Source organism: Chamaea fasciata, unplaced genomic scaffold (genome assembly GCF_029207755.1).
Source record: "Chamaea fasciata isolate MVZ Bird 193981 ecotype frontalis unplaced genomic scaffold, bChaFas1.0.hap1 SCAF_13, whole genome shotgun sequence".
Lineage (NCBI taxonomy): Eukaryota > Metazoa > Chordata > Aves > Passeriformes > Sylviidae > Chamaea > Chamaea fasciata.
Genome location: NW_027094098.1, coordinates 3,102,275 through 3,119,167, shown reverse-complemented (window position 1 = coordinate 3,119,167; position 16,893 = coordinate 3,102,275). Strand labels below are relative to the sequence as shown.

At 45.9% G+C, this 16,893-nt stretch overlaps 1 protein-coding gene across 1 annotated transcript in view; it reads right to left on the bottom strand.

Moving 5' to 3' along the window:
• Positions 1–2,732: 2,732 nt before the first annotated feature.
• WNT7A (Wnt family member 7A) overlaps positions 2,733–16,893 on the bottom strand; it is a 33,473-nt gene continuing 19,312 nt past the window's right edge. Inside the window, exon 4 of the mRNA XM_066195282.1 lies at positions 2,733–4,798. Within this exon, the coding sequence (XP_066051379.1) occupies positions 4,319–4,798 (480 nt within the window). The 3' untranslated portion in view covers positions 2,733–4,318. The remainder of the gene's footprint in view (positions 4,799–16,893) is intronic.

Sequence of the window (16,893 nt, the reverse complement as noted above, 5' to 3'; positions counted from 1 at the left end):
GAGCAGAGTGGGACAATCCAATCCCTGGCCCCGCTGGTCATGCTGAGCCTGGTGTCCCCAGGAGAGGGATGTCCCCCCTGCCTGCCAGGGCAGTGCTGACTCAAATCCAGCTTTCCATCCACCCTGCGGTTCAGACCTGAAGACCTCCTTGCTCCATCAGCTTCTTTGGTTATAGGCTGGGGACAAGGGACAGTATTGGTTAATATGCACATTTGGGACATTCATGGTGCCCATTTCCTCATCACTATTATAATGACAAATGTGAAAATATTGTCAGAAATACTTATACAGCATCCTAATTTGAATTTGTGCATCCTGACTGCAGTCTGTGACATTTCTCTGTTTAACAAATCGATTTTGAAGTGTGGTCAGTTAAAAAGAGTTTTGTAACCCACAGCAGAGTTCACTGAGAGCCCTGTGCAATATGGTATGTAACCAATATTTGCCTTTTCTAAGTCACTTTGTCCCCTTACAATCACTTAAGTACCAAATGAGCCACTTAAGAGTGTATTTTAAGGATGTTTTCAGTCTAATTATCACTGTTGAAAGACACATCTCCAGTAGCTTTGTGCACACATGGCAAAGAAAACTTAATCGTGGACTGATCCATGTTTTATGTAGGTGCTTCTAGTATCGAGCTGAGAGAATTCGGGTCAGTTGTCCTTTTAGAAAGGCCAAGAGGTAAAATCCTCAAAATTTATTTAGGAATCCTGAGGCAGAACACCTTCATTTCCCCAACCTGGGGTTCCACTGTGGGATGGGGAAGGGAGATTCCACAATTATCATCTTTCCAACCTGCAGCCAGGCTTCTCCCCTTCTGCTTCCACTGCTCTCCCTGCCCCTGCTCCTGGGCTGTTTCCTCTGGCCCCGTGCAGGCTGTGCCCAGCGCTCCCCTGGCAGCACACATGAAAAGATGTATTTTCCCTCCAGGGCTGCATTGTCCTGCACTTGTGTGCATTTCAGAGCCATTGTGAGCTCCTTCCCCACGTAAAAACAGAGCTCCTCTATCCCCGAGCACAAAGACCGAGCTGTTGTGGGGGGAGGAATATCTGCACCCGTAAATCTTCCCCCTGCTCCTGTTTATTCTTCCTGCCGTTCAAGCCCGTTTAGCCAATTAACTCCACATTCATGGCACATTCTGATGGGCCAGATTTCTCCTATCTAAGATGACACAGCCAAATTTCCAAATACTTTCTGGTTGAATGCAGCACTTGGTTTTCCTTGCTGTTTAATTCATGGTTCCCAAACTGTTATTCCAGTTATTAAACAAATCGACATTTTTTCCTCTTTTTTTTTTTTTCTCTCCATTTTCTCACTAGCAGTAGTGTAAAATATAGGGAAAATGTGTACCAAATTGAACTCCTTGGGCATCCAGTTTTTTATTATTGTGAGTAAAACTGTTTCAAGATATTTGTCCTTCAATAATTATTCTGCTAGCTGTACATGGCACATCACTGCATATGGAAATTTACAGGAAGCAGGAGTTTTACACATTACTTTCTATGGTAAAAACATGCTGCAAAAGTAATAATTTGCAAAGGAACTCTAATTAGTGAGGAAAACACAGTTTTAATTATGATATGGTATTCACTAAATCAAAGCCCAACACAAACTGTGGGGGAGCTCCCAATAATAAAGGTTAGATCTGAATTATTTAACCATAATACAGAGTTGTGATGAACACCCCTACGGTCTGTGGTTGCATTTTAAATCTCGTTGTGCGGAATTGAGGAGGACTAAGAGCAGCGACTCAATGAGAATTGACAAGTCGTAAGTTTGACGGTAAATTACGTGAATAACTTTATTTTGATACCCCATTCGGGTGCCTGAATTGAATAAAAATTCTGTTTTCTGTTAAGTGGCAGGTCTGCAAAGGAACTGTGCATTAACCCCTGATATACGTGGCCAGGATGAGGTACTGCATGGGCCTGTGTTCTTAAATAATATATATATACAAGGAGTGAGTTCAAACCCGAGTCCTAACAGGTAGGTTGTCAAAGTTGGCAGCATCTTTTGTGATGCTTCTGTTTCCCTTCTCAGAAATTCTCTGTTTTCACTGTGCTGGGTGGGAGTTCTGCCTGAGAAGGATCAGTGCACACAGGACAGACCTGCCCCAGTACCCCTGGTGGCACTTGCTGCTGTGCAGGGGGTCAGTGACACATTCCCATCACTGATGCCTCATTAACTGGGGACATCCTGCGGGCTGGAAGGAGGAGGGGACCTGATCTCTCCCAGACAATGTGCAATATCATCTGTAACGCTGGGCCACGTTTCATACTCAGTGAAAAACAACGTTAGAATTAGACATGTTTCTTTATCAGTCACAAATGGGTTAAGCAGGAGGAACAGAAGGATCCTAAATGGAGAGAAATATTTACCACTCCAATGCCTGAAGATATCAGCAGTGATAAAAAGGAAATACCACAGAGGGAGTGCAAAACAGCTGAGTTGGGCTCTGAAAAACAAGTGAGTAGCCTTTAAATTCGTCTCTTTAAACTTGTCCCAATGTTTTTCTGGATTTTTGGGCTCTGGCCTTTAGCGGGGGGCGGGGAAAGAATAATGTAAATGCCAAAAGGAGCTGGACAGAAAGTAAGCTTTGTATCCTATCTCTGAGAATCAGACGATGTGTGTCATGCAAGTTATTACAGTCACAGTCTACAGTCCTGCCCTGATGGGAATCACATTTGACAGCAGCACAAAGCAGAGGTTTAACTGACAGCACACACAGCACATTTGCGAGTCATAACGCCACAGTTTAATGACTGACGCATGTGGGAAGCTAATTCGGATTTTTTTTTTCTTGAATGGGATAAATGAGTATCCAGTTAATACCAATCATGAATTCAAGCCATGTGACAAAATTGATGCTACATACCCTGTTCTTGTTTTGCATATTCTGCAAACTGAGCTGCAGGAAAAGAGCCAGTTTGTACACACATCCGGAGAGAAAGTTCATCCTGCTTTCTGACACATCCACCAATTGCAGCTGAATGCATCCAGCTTGCTGCTGTTGTGTTCACAAACTAATTACCCTTTCTCTGTTAAATAGCCTAAGAATTACAAATTGTATGCCTGTTTTGAGAAAAAGTACAGGTTGAACAAGCAGACGTAGTATAAATAAAATATTTATATAAAAATAGTCTCTTACAAAATATACTCTCTTATCCTATGGTTGATTTTTCCAAAAGATGGAATTTTGTCTGGATTTTCTTAATTTTAGACATATTCCAAACAGGATTTTATTAATGCTTCTTTCTTTAATCGGAAAAAAAAAAATAACCACAAAAACTGGTAAAGATTCGTAACCCCTACCACTCCACTTTTGTTCCAGACAACTAGCAGCAAACAGGAGGAAACAAACAAACAAAAACCCCAAAATACAGTGTGTTCGTGTATGTACATATATATATAAAGACGCCAGCTTTTGTCCTTAAACATCCAGTACTGTAGAACATATCCTGCAAGTCCAACTAATAGAAATATCCTAGTCAAGAATAATATATATACAGCTCCAGTGTTTCCTTGCTGATCCTACAAAATTATTCCACAAAGAAAGCCAGCTATCTACTTTAATTGCAGAATAGTTCCAAAAAGGTTGGTAAAGTTCTTCTTTTAATTAAATAAATTAATATTAGTTTTATCTGAATAAATTGTTAAATATTGTTATTATTATGCCCAAGTGTCCCAAATCCCTGTGCTAAAATCTGCAGCTCACACACACACACGAGAAAGGCAGATAAAGCAGTGTCTATAGAACCCTTCCACAGTTCTTCTTGCTGCAGCAAGTGCTGTGACGTGGAAAGGTGGGCAAGACCAGCAGAAGCTTTTCATGGGTGTAGAAGCCTAAATCTGAGTTATCCGCACACTCCCACGGGCAGTTCCCTGGGAGGCTCCGTCCATCCCGTCCTGGGCAAAGCCCTTTTGTAGGGATTTCCCCCGCCCCTCCCTGCTCCTCGCACACAGAAGCGTTGGAGCGCCCCTTTCCCAAACCGAGAGTTGGCTGCCACACCCAGAGGTTTCTCCCCGGCAAGGCAGCCAGCGCTCCTTCCTTTCGAGATGCGGGCTCACTGAGATCATCCTTTGCTCTCTCCTTTGTGTGTCTGGTGGCCCGGGGTGGGCTTTGTTTGGTTTTGTTTCTCGGCTGACTTTGTAAGAGTCTGAAATGTGTATCCACATAAGCAAGGAGACGCGAGGAGAGCGGAGAGGGCTCCACTCCTCAGCATCTCCTCGGGGCCAGCGGCTCTTCCCGCAGTTCCTCTCGGGCACGCCGAGTGCATGTGCAAATGTATCCGGGCCGGGCAGCAGCCCCGGGCAGCGCTCACTTACAGGTGTACACCTCTGTCCTCTCGCTGCACGTGTTGCATTTCACGTAGCAGCACCAGTGGAACTTGCAGTTGCACTGCCACACCCGGGAGTACTGGTGGGTGTTGTAGCCGCGGCCGCAGCACATCAGGTCGCAGCCGTTGGACTGCTGGGCAGTCTTGTTGCACATCCTGCCCTGCGTGCCCACGCTGCCCGTCACGGGGTCCTCCTCGCAGTAGTTGGGGGATTTCTCGATGTACACCAGGTCCGTGTCCATGGGTTTGCGGTACGAAAGCGGCTTCTTGATCTTGAGGAAGGTGGGGCGCTTGTTGCGGCTGGCGCGGACGGGCTCCACCTGCACGGCCTCGTTGTACTTGTCCTTGAGGATGTAGCCCAGCTCCCGGAACTTGGGCAGCGTGGTCCAGCAGGTTTTAGTGGTGCAGGACCCCGAGACCCCGTGGCACTTGCACTCCAGCTTCATGTTTTCCTCCAGGATCTGTGGTGAGGAGAACGAAGAGGGATGTGTTAATAGCAGGGCTGTTGGATGGACACTGGGTGACACTCAGGGGTGGGCTCCTTCTGCAGTGGCGGCTGCCACCGCACACAGGTCACCCTGCTGGCCCAGGCAGCAAATGCTCCTCAGCAGGACCCAGTTCTGCCCACAGAGCAGATTCCCCTTCTGCACTCGAGTTCAGCAGGGAGGATAACTCTGCCCAGCCCCACAGCCCAGGGACCAAAGCTCAAACAGGACCCTCCTCAGGCACAGCTTTTCCTCAACATGATTGCCCAGTGCCCAGTAGTTTCCTTGTGAATTTAACAAGCCTCATCTTCCCTTCCACCTTCACATCCCCTGAAACTCTGCCCCTGTATCTTCTCCTGCTGTTTACCAGCCCAGTCTTTGCCACATAGAGCTGGAGTCCAGCTTAGCCCCTGCTCTGTGTCCTAGGCCCAGTGACGTTGGGATAACGCAAGCAAATGCACCTAATTCCAGCAATTGATTTCCCACTCACTTTTACTTGCAAGAGGCCACAATAATTTTGATGATGAAATTCTGGTTAACCTGGCAGAGCCCCGCACTGGAAAGCCCAGCCAGAGGGATTATCAGGGCCCAGGGAGTGGCCACATCATTTTTCCCCTGAGAAAACCCAGCTGATCCATGCAGCTCCAAACCTGGGCAGCCGGGAAGGCTGGAGGGAGGTCAGTGATATGGAAATTGGAATCAACCCTTTGTTGCAGCCTCTCCCTTCTCTCTGGGGTGTTTGGAAACAGCAGCCGCTGTCACTGGGCATTTTCAGCAGCAAACAGCAGCCTGCACTGAAGGAGCCAAGTCCAGCTCCTAGGCTGGACTTGTGTGGGGGCCTTGAGCCTAAAACCTCAGTGTGAGCTGGGGGTGGCAAGAGCTGATCTAGAGGAAGGTGTCCCTGCCCACGGAACGAGGCTTGGAATGAGATGAACTTTAAGATCTCTTCCCGTGCAAATCATTCTGTGAATTTTTGATTCTATGAAATAGCTTTTTATTTTAGTCTATCAGCAGCCTGTCAGCATGTGGTCTGAAGACAGGATCACAACCCCAGAAAGCAGAGGTCCAAGCCTTTGACACAAGTGAACTCAGCTAGGTCACGTTTCGTGCTACTGGTTTTAAATTAGCTTCTCATGCAAATGATCTAATGACTGCCCTAAAACTCAGATGTGAGAAAATTCCATGTTCTGATCTACATCTTAACTTCTGCTCAAGCTTTGGCTTTATCTTGGTATCTTGAGTTTCTCTCTCAGCCACTGCATACTTCTTTTATTGCTCACTCATTCATAAGGCAGGACACTTGGAAGACAGATGAGGAGAGGGAAAAGGAGTTATAGCACAGAAACCGGAAAAATAACATAAATTCCTTTAGCCTCATTTGTACCTTTTTAAAAGCTCTCTTTTTTGAGATTGAAGCTAGCCAGGGATACGTTTCTCAGCCCTAATTCAATCACTGTTCTTGTGGAAGGGGTTGGCCTTACATCCTGGTACCATGTCCAAACTTGCAACAAAATATTTCCAACCTGCCTGTGATGGGGTTCTGCCAGATTGGCTTGGAACACTCACCCAAAACACTTCACGTGCCATCTATCCAGGTAAGGTTTTTGTCCTGAAGTGTGGTTAGGTAGCCTGAATCGCCTTTTGGATTATTTCATTTTCAGGCAGCAGTCTCTGGGGGGTGGGAGCTCCTTGGCCCGGCTGGCCTCGTGTCCTGGGCTGGGCTCCTGCCCCGCTCACAGCATCCCAAACACAGCAGCCCCTGCTCTGCAGCTCCCAGCCCAGCCTGGGCACAGGCACTGGGACTGAAAGCTCTGGGTTTGCCTGAACAGGAGAAGTCCGAGCAATACCAGCTGAGCCCCGGGGCCAGGGGTCCTTATGAGAGCTCCAAAAATGCTTGGAGGGGACGGGAAGGAGCAGAGGGATGAGAAAGTGCTGCTTTATTGTTCTCTTTTCCATTTATTGGTTCTGTATTTCCCTAAGGTTTACTGGCCACCTCTCCCTTTCTCTCTGCACGTCTCAGAGGTGCCAGAGGTTCCAAACCCTGTGCTGGAATCTCTGCACATCTGCCTCGTTTCTGTGCCCCGCACTCTGCAGCTGAGCTGGCCCCTCCAGACCTGCCTCTCCACCTGTGGCTCACAAGCCCTTTTGTTGCTTCTGTTCTTGCACAGAAATCCATCCTCCTCTCTGGGCTTTCAGGGCCGTGTCCTGCAAATTCAGCAAGAGATGAATTGTCTCCACGGCCTTTAGAAATGAGGCTACGTGGAACCTGAACCGTCTGGCCTCAGCAAAAGCAAACCCTGCAGTGGTGACTTGATGGCATTATTGTACTCTGATAGCAGGTGCTTGGACTATTTGTTTCACATTAAAATATGTGGATGGCGGTATTTTAATGGTATTATATTATTCCAGTACCCTCTGATGAATCAGCTCCTGTAATATGGGATTCCTTGGGTAGGCACAGCAGGCCACGGTCTTTTCCTTGGTTTCTGTGAGCCAAAAGCAGTGCCCTTCCCTTACAAACTTGGTCTGTGTCAAAACCAGAAAGTGTTCCTCACCTTTTATTTCAGGATTTGTTTCTTTGAAGGAATTATCCAGCAGCTCATACTTTTGCATTAGATTAAAACTATCGGTGTGTTACAGACTGACTTGTAGTAAAATGTAAGAGCCTGGAAGGCACAAAATTTCAATCCCAGATCCCCTGTTTTTTACCAAATGACCAAATCCAGCTCCATCAGCCATGGAAAGTAAACCTGTATGCACCAGTGAGTGCTCTGAACTGGATTTAAATGCAGACAAAGAGCTGGAGTTCTTATACCTTTGTCCACTTTTTCTTTGAGCTCCTACAGCAAACTGTCAGTACTTGTTTCTCCCTCTGCCTCCCTTTGCCATTTGCCTCTGGGAAATAGTTTGTGGGGGGAAGAGCTGGGCTTGTTCTCCCTGCTGATGTTATCTCCAGATGCAGCAGCACCTTTGGGCACTGCTCTTGGGAGCACAACTGTGTTTGCTCTCCCCCTTCAGCTTTGCAGGGAATGTGTGGGGCTGGCCAAGGGAGGGTGGCAGCAGCCACAGCCCAGGAGCTGCAGGGACTGTTCCAGCTCCATGGTCCTGGAGCCTGGCTGGGGCAGGGTCAGCCAGGGGTCCAGGGTGTCCCACCCTGCTGGGGGGCACATGGGGAGCTGGTTCTGTGCCTGGCCTGCTCAGACACACCACTCACACCCACACAGGGCTTTCCTCAGCCCAGGGTCTGTCCCCAGTCACTCAGTGGTGTGTCCTGGGCTCCCAGCACCCAGACAAGAACCCCACACATCCACACCCCTGGGGTCAGGGACTGGCTCAGCCACCAGAACTCTGCAGCCCTGGATGCCAAAGCTGTGCTGAAGGGCCTAAACCTCAAATCTGGAGATCATCCCACCTCCAGGTCATGCCCCCTCCAGCAGGATTCCCATGGGAATGGGATCAGTACAGGGCCAGGCACCCTCAGTGCTGCAGACAGAGTAACCCCGGCCCCAGCCTGCATGTGCAGCCCATAATTAGTGACACACTGACTCTTGTCCACCAAGGCCACGATCTTGCCTAATTTTGTCTGACCTCACATCGCCTGGGTCAGGAAACTCCTGTCTCCTACAAATGTCTGCGCACACACCTTCACTGGAGGCCAAGCAAAGCACAAGTATTGGCAAAACGAGTGAGAGTTTCACTCCAGAGAAGAGCATGGCAGGGCTTGGAGAGAGGCCACAGCGTTTCTGTGGGCTGGGGAGGGCCATGGGAGATGCCCCTTGCAGCTGCTGGAAGGTGAGGCTTGGTGATTTTTATTATTACAGAGGCAATTGTAGCTCCTTAAACAGGACAAAGCTCCTGAAACTTTGGGAGTAACGTTGAGATGCATTTGCTTTTCTATTGGAAAGGATTCATTGAATAAAAATAATGTCTCAAGCTAATAAAATAAAGCCATGCCTTTTTTAGTCTTTCAAGAAAATAACTTGAGAACCAAATCACGTGTAGAGTGAGAGCAGGAACTGGAAAGGGCACTGAGTGGATGTGTAGAACTGACTGGGCAGACAGCAAAAGGACTCTTAAAGGTCTCTTAAAGTTCTGAGGAAATGTCTCTGCCACTAGGTTTATCCAAGTGTGAGATTAATCTCAAAAGGATGATGCTGTTTAAATAACTTGCAGGACTGTTCTAGCACCAAAGCTCTGAAATTTGGGGGCAGTACAAGTAACACTTGGTGCTTTTTGATTGGAAAAAAAAAAAAAAGAACAGGAGGGAGCACAAAAAAAGAAGCCCTGCTGTCAGAGAAAAACCCTATGGAATCTTTAAGAAATGTGAGAAACTGCATAAAAACCACCCAAATACAAGTTTAAAATTAGCAAAGGCGTAATTAAACAGAAAAGATGGAAAATACTCCCATCAGTGGATGGCCACTAATTATAAACACAGAGCTGCTGTCAAATGTGTTCTGTAGGAGCAGATTTTGCACTGATCTCCTCTGGCAAACTGACTGGGATGAGCTTGGAAAGGATTGTGTCCCACACTGAGTGACTCATTCCAGACAGGCTTTGATTCCTCACTTCAACATCTTGTGAAGAACTTATTAAGTGCAGCCAAAAGTTGTTTTTTTTTTTTTTTCCCCGTGCTTTTGATAAGTAAATCCATGCAAAGTAATATCTGAAGTCAGTATCAAACATCTTTGCTCCTGAACACCACGAGCTGCGACTATCCCAGAAATCTGCTACCCCAGGCAGGCTGAACCCTTTTTCTCAGGACAAGAGAAAATGTGCTCATGTGCTTTAAATCAGGAATGACTGGGGAATCACCACAGCACGTGACCTCCATCAATCAGGCCACCTTTGCACTTTCCTTGGAATAGGTGTCTCAGGAAAATCAGGCAACCTGCTGCTCTGAGGGCTGGTTCTGAAGAGAGCCAAGAGCACTGTGATAACGACACCCTGCTGCAAACACCACAGCTGGGCAGGATTTCCCAACACCACCAGCTACCTTCACTGAGGGATATCCTGTGTGAAAGAGCAGAAAAACCTTTTCCAGACTTGAAGTCATGACACCCTCAGAAATGAAGACTTCACAAATTTTATACTCTCATAAGTTCAATTTTTGTGTCCTATTTTTGACCTTTTTCTATGCCACCCAAAGCAAAAGGTTCCTTTCATTTCTTGTACGTCCTTTATAGAGATTCATGTTTATTTTTGCCTAAAATATTAGTTGCTCTTTACTTCATCTTTATAAAAAAATTGATCATACGCAGGAATTATTTCTGAAATGCAGCTTCTGTTTCCCCAGTATCTCAGACAAGTAAAGAACAAGTATTAGTTAGACTTTCTGCATGGCCACAGTGCTCACACAATGCTGCCAGCACGTGCAAAGAGAATGAGGTGTGTTCCTCTCTCCCTGGGCGAGCAGTGATGTTTAAATCACAGAGCTGGTGCCCTTCAGTCAATGCCTAACACTGTGCAGAATAGCAAATGAACCAGAGCAGGGCCAGTAAAAGCTGAGAGGAATGCAGCAAAAAATATTTTCTCCTGCATATTTTTCTTATACTCCTGATAACCTCCATGACTTGCTGTAGACTAAATCAATTTATCACCACTTCTGGGTCCAGAAAGTAAATTTTACAGAATGCTTCTAGAGTTGTTATTTTTGTAGAATAGCTGAACTTGGGACAAAAAGGACGTAACTGGTTTCAAGAGGTGAGATTTAATGAGATGGATTCTCACATGACCTAATTAATGCTCTTCTCAAACCATGAGACCTGGCCCTTGCCTTTTTTTCAAGCTGTAGGAGCTGCTCTGTGAAATCAAACAGGGTGTCACAACACCTCAGAGCCACAGAAACATTTAGGGGGAAAAGCCCTCCCAGCCCATCCAGTGCCTGATCCCCGCTTTGTCCCCAGCCCAGAGCTCTGAGTGCCACATCCAGGGTGTTATTGGACACCTCCAGGGATGGGGACACCAAACTTCCCTGGGTGGCCCCTTCCAGTGTTCACTAACACCTTCCATGAAGACATTCTCCCTGAGAATTCAAGTTCTCAGCTCTCTGGCACTGAGGGGTCCTTCTTGGAGAAACCCCATCTGCTTTTGGGATAAACTCCTGCCCAAGCCCTCCTGGTGTCACAGGAGTAACTGTGCGAGGGGATCCCGTGCAGGCGGCTCAGGTTCGGAGCTAGCCCAGACCTCAGGAGCTCTGCAAACCGAATAATCACACTTTATGGAAGTCAAATGCGGCTCTGCAGGGTCCAGGGTCCAGCCTGCAGAGATGGTGGGCATGGTGTGGCAGCCCCTGACGCTGGTGGCTCAGCATCTGCAGGGGTCTGAGAGGGGTGACAGCTCCAAAACCCCCGTGGGGTCAGAACCCCCTGCCTCAGGTGTCCCCAGGTCCTCTCCTCTCTGCCCTGCCCCTGTCCCTTCCCCGGGATCTGGTAACACCTGCAGGACCCTGGGACCCCTCTCCTCTCCCGAGCACATCCCGGCTCTCCCCGGAGAGGAGGGACCTGCACTCCCATCTCCCTTTGGCCGTCCAAATGCAAATCAAACCACTCATTCCCGAGCTCCATCCTCAGGTTGGGTTTCCCGTGTTGGGCTGAGACAAAGTTCCTGTTTTCTGTGCTTTCTGGGGCACGCTCAGTGCAAAAACCACCTCACCCACCTTCTCACAGGAAATGCTGTTAGAGAACTACAGATTCCAACCACAAATTCCCGAATTAACGCTTAGGTAAGTTTTACATCGCGGAAGAGGCTGAGAGCAGCATTTTCCCAGTATCTGTTGTTAGTAGCTGGGAAATGGGGAGTGCTGCTGTGGCACGTGGTGCTTCCTCAGTGCTGATGACAAAGGCTCACTGTTTGAAAGGTGGCTTGGTTTACTGGGGTTTTTAAAATAAATATATAAGTAAATAATAATATATTTTAAAAATATATAATATAACATAATATAATACATATTTTAATAATTCATAATATGTATTACATGTATTATATTATATATTACATATGTTATATATTCTATTTTATATAAGGTATAATATATTAAAAATTTTATACATATACATTATATCTATATATAAAGCTATATAAATTTATGTAAGGTTTGCTGAGGGGGCACTGCTGTTCTGGCTCCTGGGTACAGCTGCCTTCAGCACCACTTGCCCTTTGGTTCTCAGGGGTTTTCTATTTAAAAAGCAGGGCAAATATTCTAACAGAAAAAAAAAATGGAAATAATTTGAAAACATAGCTAACTGTCAATGGATTTGATTAACTACTTGTTTTTGAAAAATAACTTTTGTGAGACACATTATCACCTAGATTACTCTGGATCAATGCAGTGCCAAATAAGTGTCATCCTGTAGGAAGTTTGAAGATCTGTCATAAAAAGGAACTTGGAAAAAACTGTTTCTGAAAAAAAATCTGGTTTCTTTTAATGTACTTTCACTTGTTATTGTTAGAATATGGCTGAATTGTCTTAAAGACATTCCACATGTGATTCTATATTCTATAATTAAGTGAAAAAGTGATATCCTAGCCCCTTACTGAAATGGGATTGTGAGATTAAGGGAAAATTTATCTAGGATGGTTATTGCTGCTGTCCAAGCAAAACTGACACTGTGGACATGATGGATTTTATCTTGTGAAATACTGAACAGTCTTGTTGTCTGGCCTACCTGGGCACTTTGTAGGATGAAGCTGAAATAGCCCGGCAATGGGGGTGGTGGCACAGAATTACAGATAGAGTTGTTGGTTATGTTATCTAGCTTTCCTTCCTATCACTGCATAAGTTTTCCACAGGGCGTATCTTCCTTTCCAAAAAGATACTGGATGGAAGGTTCATGCCAGAAGGGAATAAAAGATGATGATGGAGGAGTTTTGGAAATGAAGAAACAGCATGGTGCTCACTGACACTAAGACACTGAGTTTAGAAAGAAAACGAGGCAGCAATTTTTCTGCCTTTTGACACGCTCCCCACATAACATTTCTTCTTAGGTCGGATCTACTTCCTTGCATTCTGGTCACCACTTAAAAATCACTCTAAAATACTGATACTTGCAAGCAGGACTCTCTAAAATTGTGATCTGTGTGCTATTTTGATACATATTAAAAATGTCATGGATGTCCTTTGTTAAAAGCATCATTTTCCTTAGTCCCTGCTTCAAGCTCATCCCTGCAGTCAATGCATGGAGCGGAACAGTGAAGTCAATGAAAGCTAAACTGAGCAATGTCCGTGACCTTGACCCCTTCAAAGTCAATACAATCCTCCAGCATCCTACATCCAGTGTCTGCTTTAAGTTTTGATCCTGGGACAGCGATCTTCACCCATTCTCTGGGCTTCTGAACAAAGATGTCATTAAGAAGATAATTGTGCTTGCAGGTTATGTTTCAGCAGGATATTTCTGAAGAAACAGGAAGCACTCCCAGGTAAGAGGAACTCAATTTAATTATGCTCCTCTGGGAACACAATGAGTTAAACCCTCGGGGTTATTCAGACAAGGACGTCACTGCTGCCCCTCACTTTGGGTTTGTCATGGAGCCTGAGTCATCCTGCACATAAACAAGATGCAGGGAAAACAAGAAATGACACAACTGGAATTTGTCCTCATCACAGCGGATGCACGGGGAGAAGAATGACCAAGGCCTGACTCATTCCCACTGAAATCCACCTTCCCCAGTGCAGGGGAAGCTCTCCAGCGAAGTGGTGCAGGCAGTAAAGGATTGTGTATGAAGAACTGGGAGCCACCAGGTAGAGCGCTTTGACAAATGCTGAAGCTGTCGAGAGAAAAGTTTCCGAAGAGTGATGGAAACCAAGAGAGCCTCGCTGCTTCCAGACAAGTAATCAGGAAACACCTCTTGTGCTAAACTGACAAAGCCAGGCACTGGCAGGAGCATGAGCTGCAAAATATTATCACTCCATATTGCTTCCAAACATCTCCAGCCAAGAGCCACACACAGTTAGTTTCAGGTTCCTTTGGGTGCACACCAAACTGTGAGAGTTAACCCTAGGCTCCCCAGCAGGTGATAATACACAGGACATTATTAATCATGCTGCAAAATGTCTGTAAATTTTCATTCTCCAAGACAGTAGTTTTAGTCGAAAGGGATGTTTTTCCTTTCTATCGACCTTTTTAGGCAATATCAAAGTAGTTCTCCATCAGTTTTGCAGTATTGCCTTTATAAAAACAGAGTTTCCTAACTCAACTTCTTCATCAACTCCTTTGGTCTAGAACAAGGCATGAGCTCTGCTTGTATGTGATACACGACCTGGGCTGTGGCAGAGGCTCCTGCTTGGCCCAGGGACATCTTTAGGTGCAGCTCATTTAAGCACCGCAAGGCTGGGGCTGGTTTCAATATCAAGCATTAATTAATGAATTCAAATTAATCCCAGTGCCTTCTGCCACTAACTGGACATGAGAGCCAAGCATCCTCCCTGCAGTTCCCTGAAATCTTTCTGTCCTTCCGCAGCTCAGTTCTGCATCCTTCCAGTATCAACAGGCCTTGTCTGTGTCCTTGGACTAAAAGGTTCTTCTTTGTTCATTGATTTTTTAATTGTTTACTTCAAAATACCTGGGAACTCTTTCCATTAAAGCAAAAGTCTGTTCCCTTTGTACAGCACATGCCAGCAATTATTTCTCTTGGTGAGCATTCAGGGCTTCTTGAGCTCAGAGTTTTCTGCCACCACATGTCAATGACAAGGTTTGAACCAAACTTTGGTTTAACTTTCAGTTTTACTAAAACCTCTGTTGAGTTACAGGCATAGCTCAGGTAACTGAGTTCATGTTCCTGACTCATCTCTGAGGCTCCTGGAAACGTTCCTGGAGATACTTTCAGCTCAGGCTCAGGAGGTCTGGGCTAGAACTGCAGGCCATTCCAGTTTCTGCCCCTGTTGGCACAGCATGGAGGAGAAATCCAGCCCCAGGTCCAAGGCTAAGGTTTAATTTGGCAGAGATGCAATGAATGAGGCTGCAGGTGGGAGATCTCCACCAGAATTTGGTGTACACTTCATGTATAATCTCCTTCTGCATTGGAAGTGCTCTCAGTGAACTGGCCTAACCATTGTTTCCTGCTGACTTGGACAAAACCAATCTTCTTTGAGTTTTGCTGAAGTGTGGATATGGAAGATCCCAATAACAGGCAAGGAAATCAGTCCTGGGTTTGGAAAGCTAAATCTGCAGTGTGACAAATGGCAACTGGAAGAAACAGAGAGCAGTTCTCAACAGCTATTTCTGAAAATTTTTAAAAAGCTTAGGCCGAAATTTAGCTCTGAAGCTCAGAAATCTTGGATTCTGATTAAATTTCTCAACAAAACACCAAGGAGCACAGGTTAATAAAAAGAATGCAAGGCAGGACATCCAAACTCATAGGTCACAGTTAAAGTTAACAAGTGCTGGGTTTTTTCTTGCAACTTTTTATAGAGTCACAGAATGGCTGGAAGAGACCTTGAAGCTCATCTTGCTCCAACCCCTCAGTTTTTTTGTTCCATGACCAGGATAAGTTTTACAACCCCCAAACACAGCAGGAATCTGCTGTGGGGTGATTGTGCTCTGTGAAAGCTGCATTGGCTTCAAATCAGTAACATTTCTTTTCTTCTGCAACAGGAGAGACACCAAAGACTCTACCAAGTCTCCAAAGGTGCTGAAAACCCTGGAAGAAGTGAATAATCTATACAGCACCTATTTTTGTCTAGCTGATATTCCCCTCTGAGCCCTGAATGACAAGTGTGTTCCTATGGGAAGTGTTGCTAACTGTCCAAAGAGAAAGGGCAGATTAAATCAGAAATTGTCCAGAAACCTGTGACCCAGCCCGTGGCTTTGCAGAGCAAATTAATCATCAAAGCAAGCATCTGATTATTGCCATTATAAAAGGTGCTCGATATTAAATTTGGAATTTGAGATCTTGGTTATTTATGAAGAGAGCCTGGCCCTCAGTCCCAGCTCTCTCTGTCAGCAGCATGACAGACTGTCAGCTCCAGGAATCACACACATGAAATGCAGGTTTTGCTCATAATGCCAGAATCCTCTAAAACTGCGACTGCAGGCGAGCGATGGCATTTATCATTCTCTAATCTCCAGCGTAAATCAGGAATTCAGTTTTCAACCACACGAGATATAGGAGGGAGCTGAAAGCCAAAATACGAGTAGGACCATGTATCACCATTTCTGATTAGCTGAAAGTGGAGGACAAGTGGAATGAAAACTCATTCTTGTGGATTACAGTTCTTGTGCAGTCCAATTCCCTCTCATAATTCAGACCAACATTAATGCTTCCTTTATCTTCCCTCTGGGCTGCTGAGGAGATGCAGAGCTTGTCTGTCAAGCTCGGACTTGCTTTAAGACTATTATCTAAAAAGTAGGAAAGCCATAAATAGTGCTTTGATCCTTTCAAGCACAAACAAAATGCTGTAAGGGCGCAAGGGTTGTGTGTTTCTTTTCACACCTAGGAGGCTGCCCAGCAGAGCCTTGGGACGGAGTTATGTGGGATTTTGGAAGCACTCAGCTGTGCCCTGTAGTCCCACCAGCCTCAATGGGAGCTTTCCCATTCAGTGAACTGGATTTCCTCCAAACTCAGTGCTTGGCCTTTCTGGGAATCCTGCTGGCCCAGCAGTGGGGTGATGGAGCTGCCAGGACAGGCTTTGTGGCATTGAGGGCTCCTTTCCTCCTTGCACTGAAGTCCAGCTGGGTGCCAGGCCCTGGGGCTGGAGTGCTTGGAGGGAAGACAGGGACTCAGCACTGGGTGTACCTTGGATAAATGGAACTGGGTCCAGGGCTTTGGTGGACATTCCTCTTTGCCTCTACAGCCACATCAGAGATTTGCCTGAAGATCATTTTCCAGATTCTGTCTGCTCACAGTGAGGCACAAGCCCCGTGTGGAAACCTTCTCCTAAATATTCTCTGTCTGCCTGGTTTTAATCTAGGCAAGGTATTGTACCAGGAGAGCTCCTAGGACACCCTACATTGGCATTTCTGCTGCACCTAGCACCAGATTCCCCAGCTTTGTGATGTTTTAGCAGTTTTAGCCAATTTTTCATGTATTAATACTGCTGCTCTGCGAGTGGAAGTGCTGAGTGCTGTGTGCTG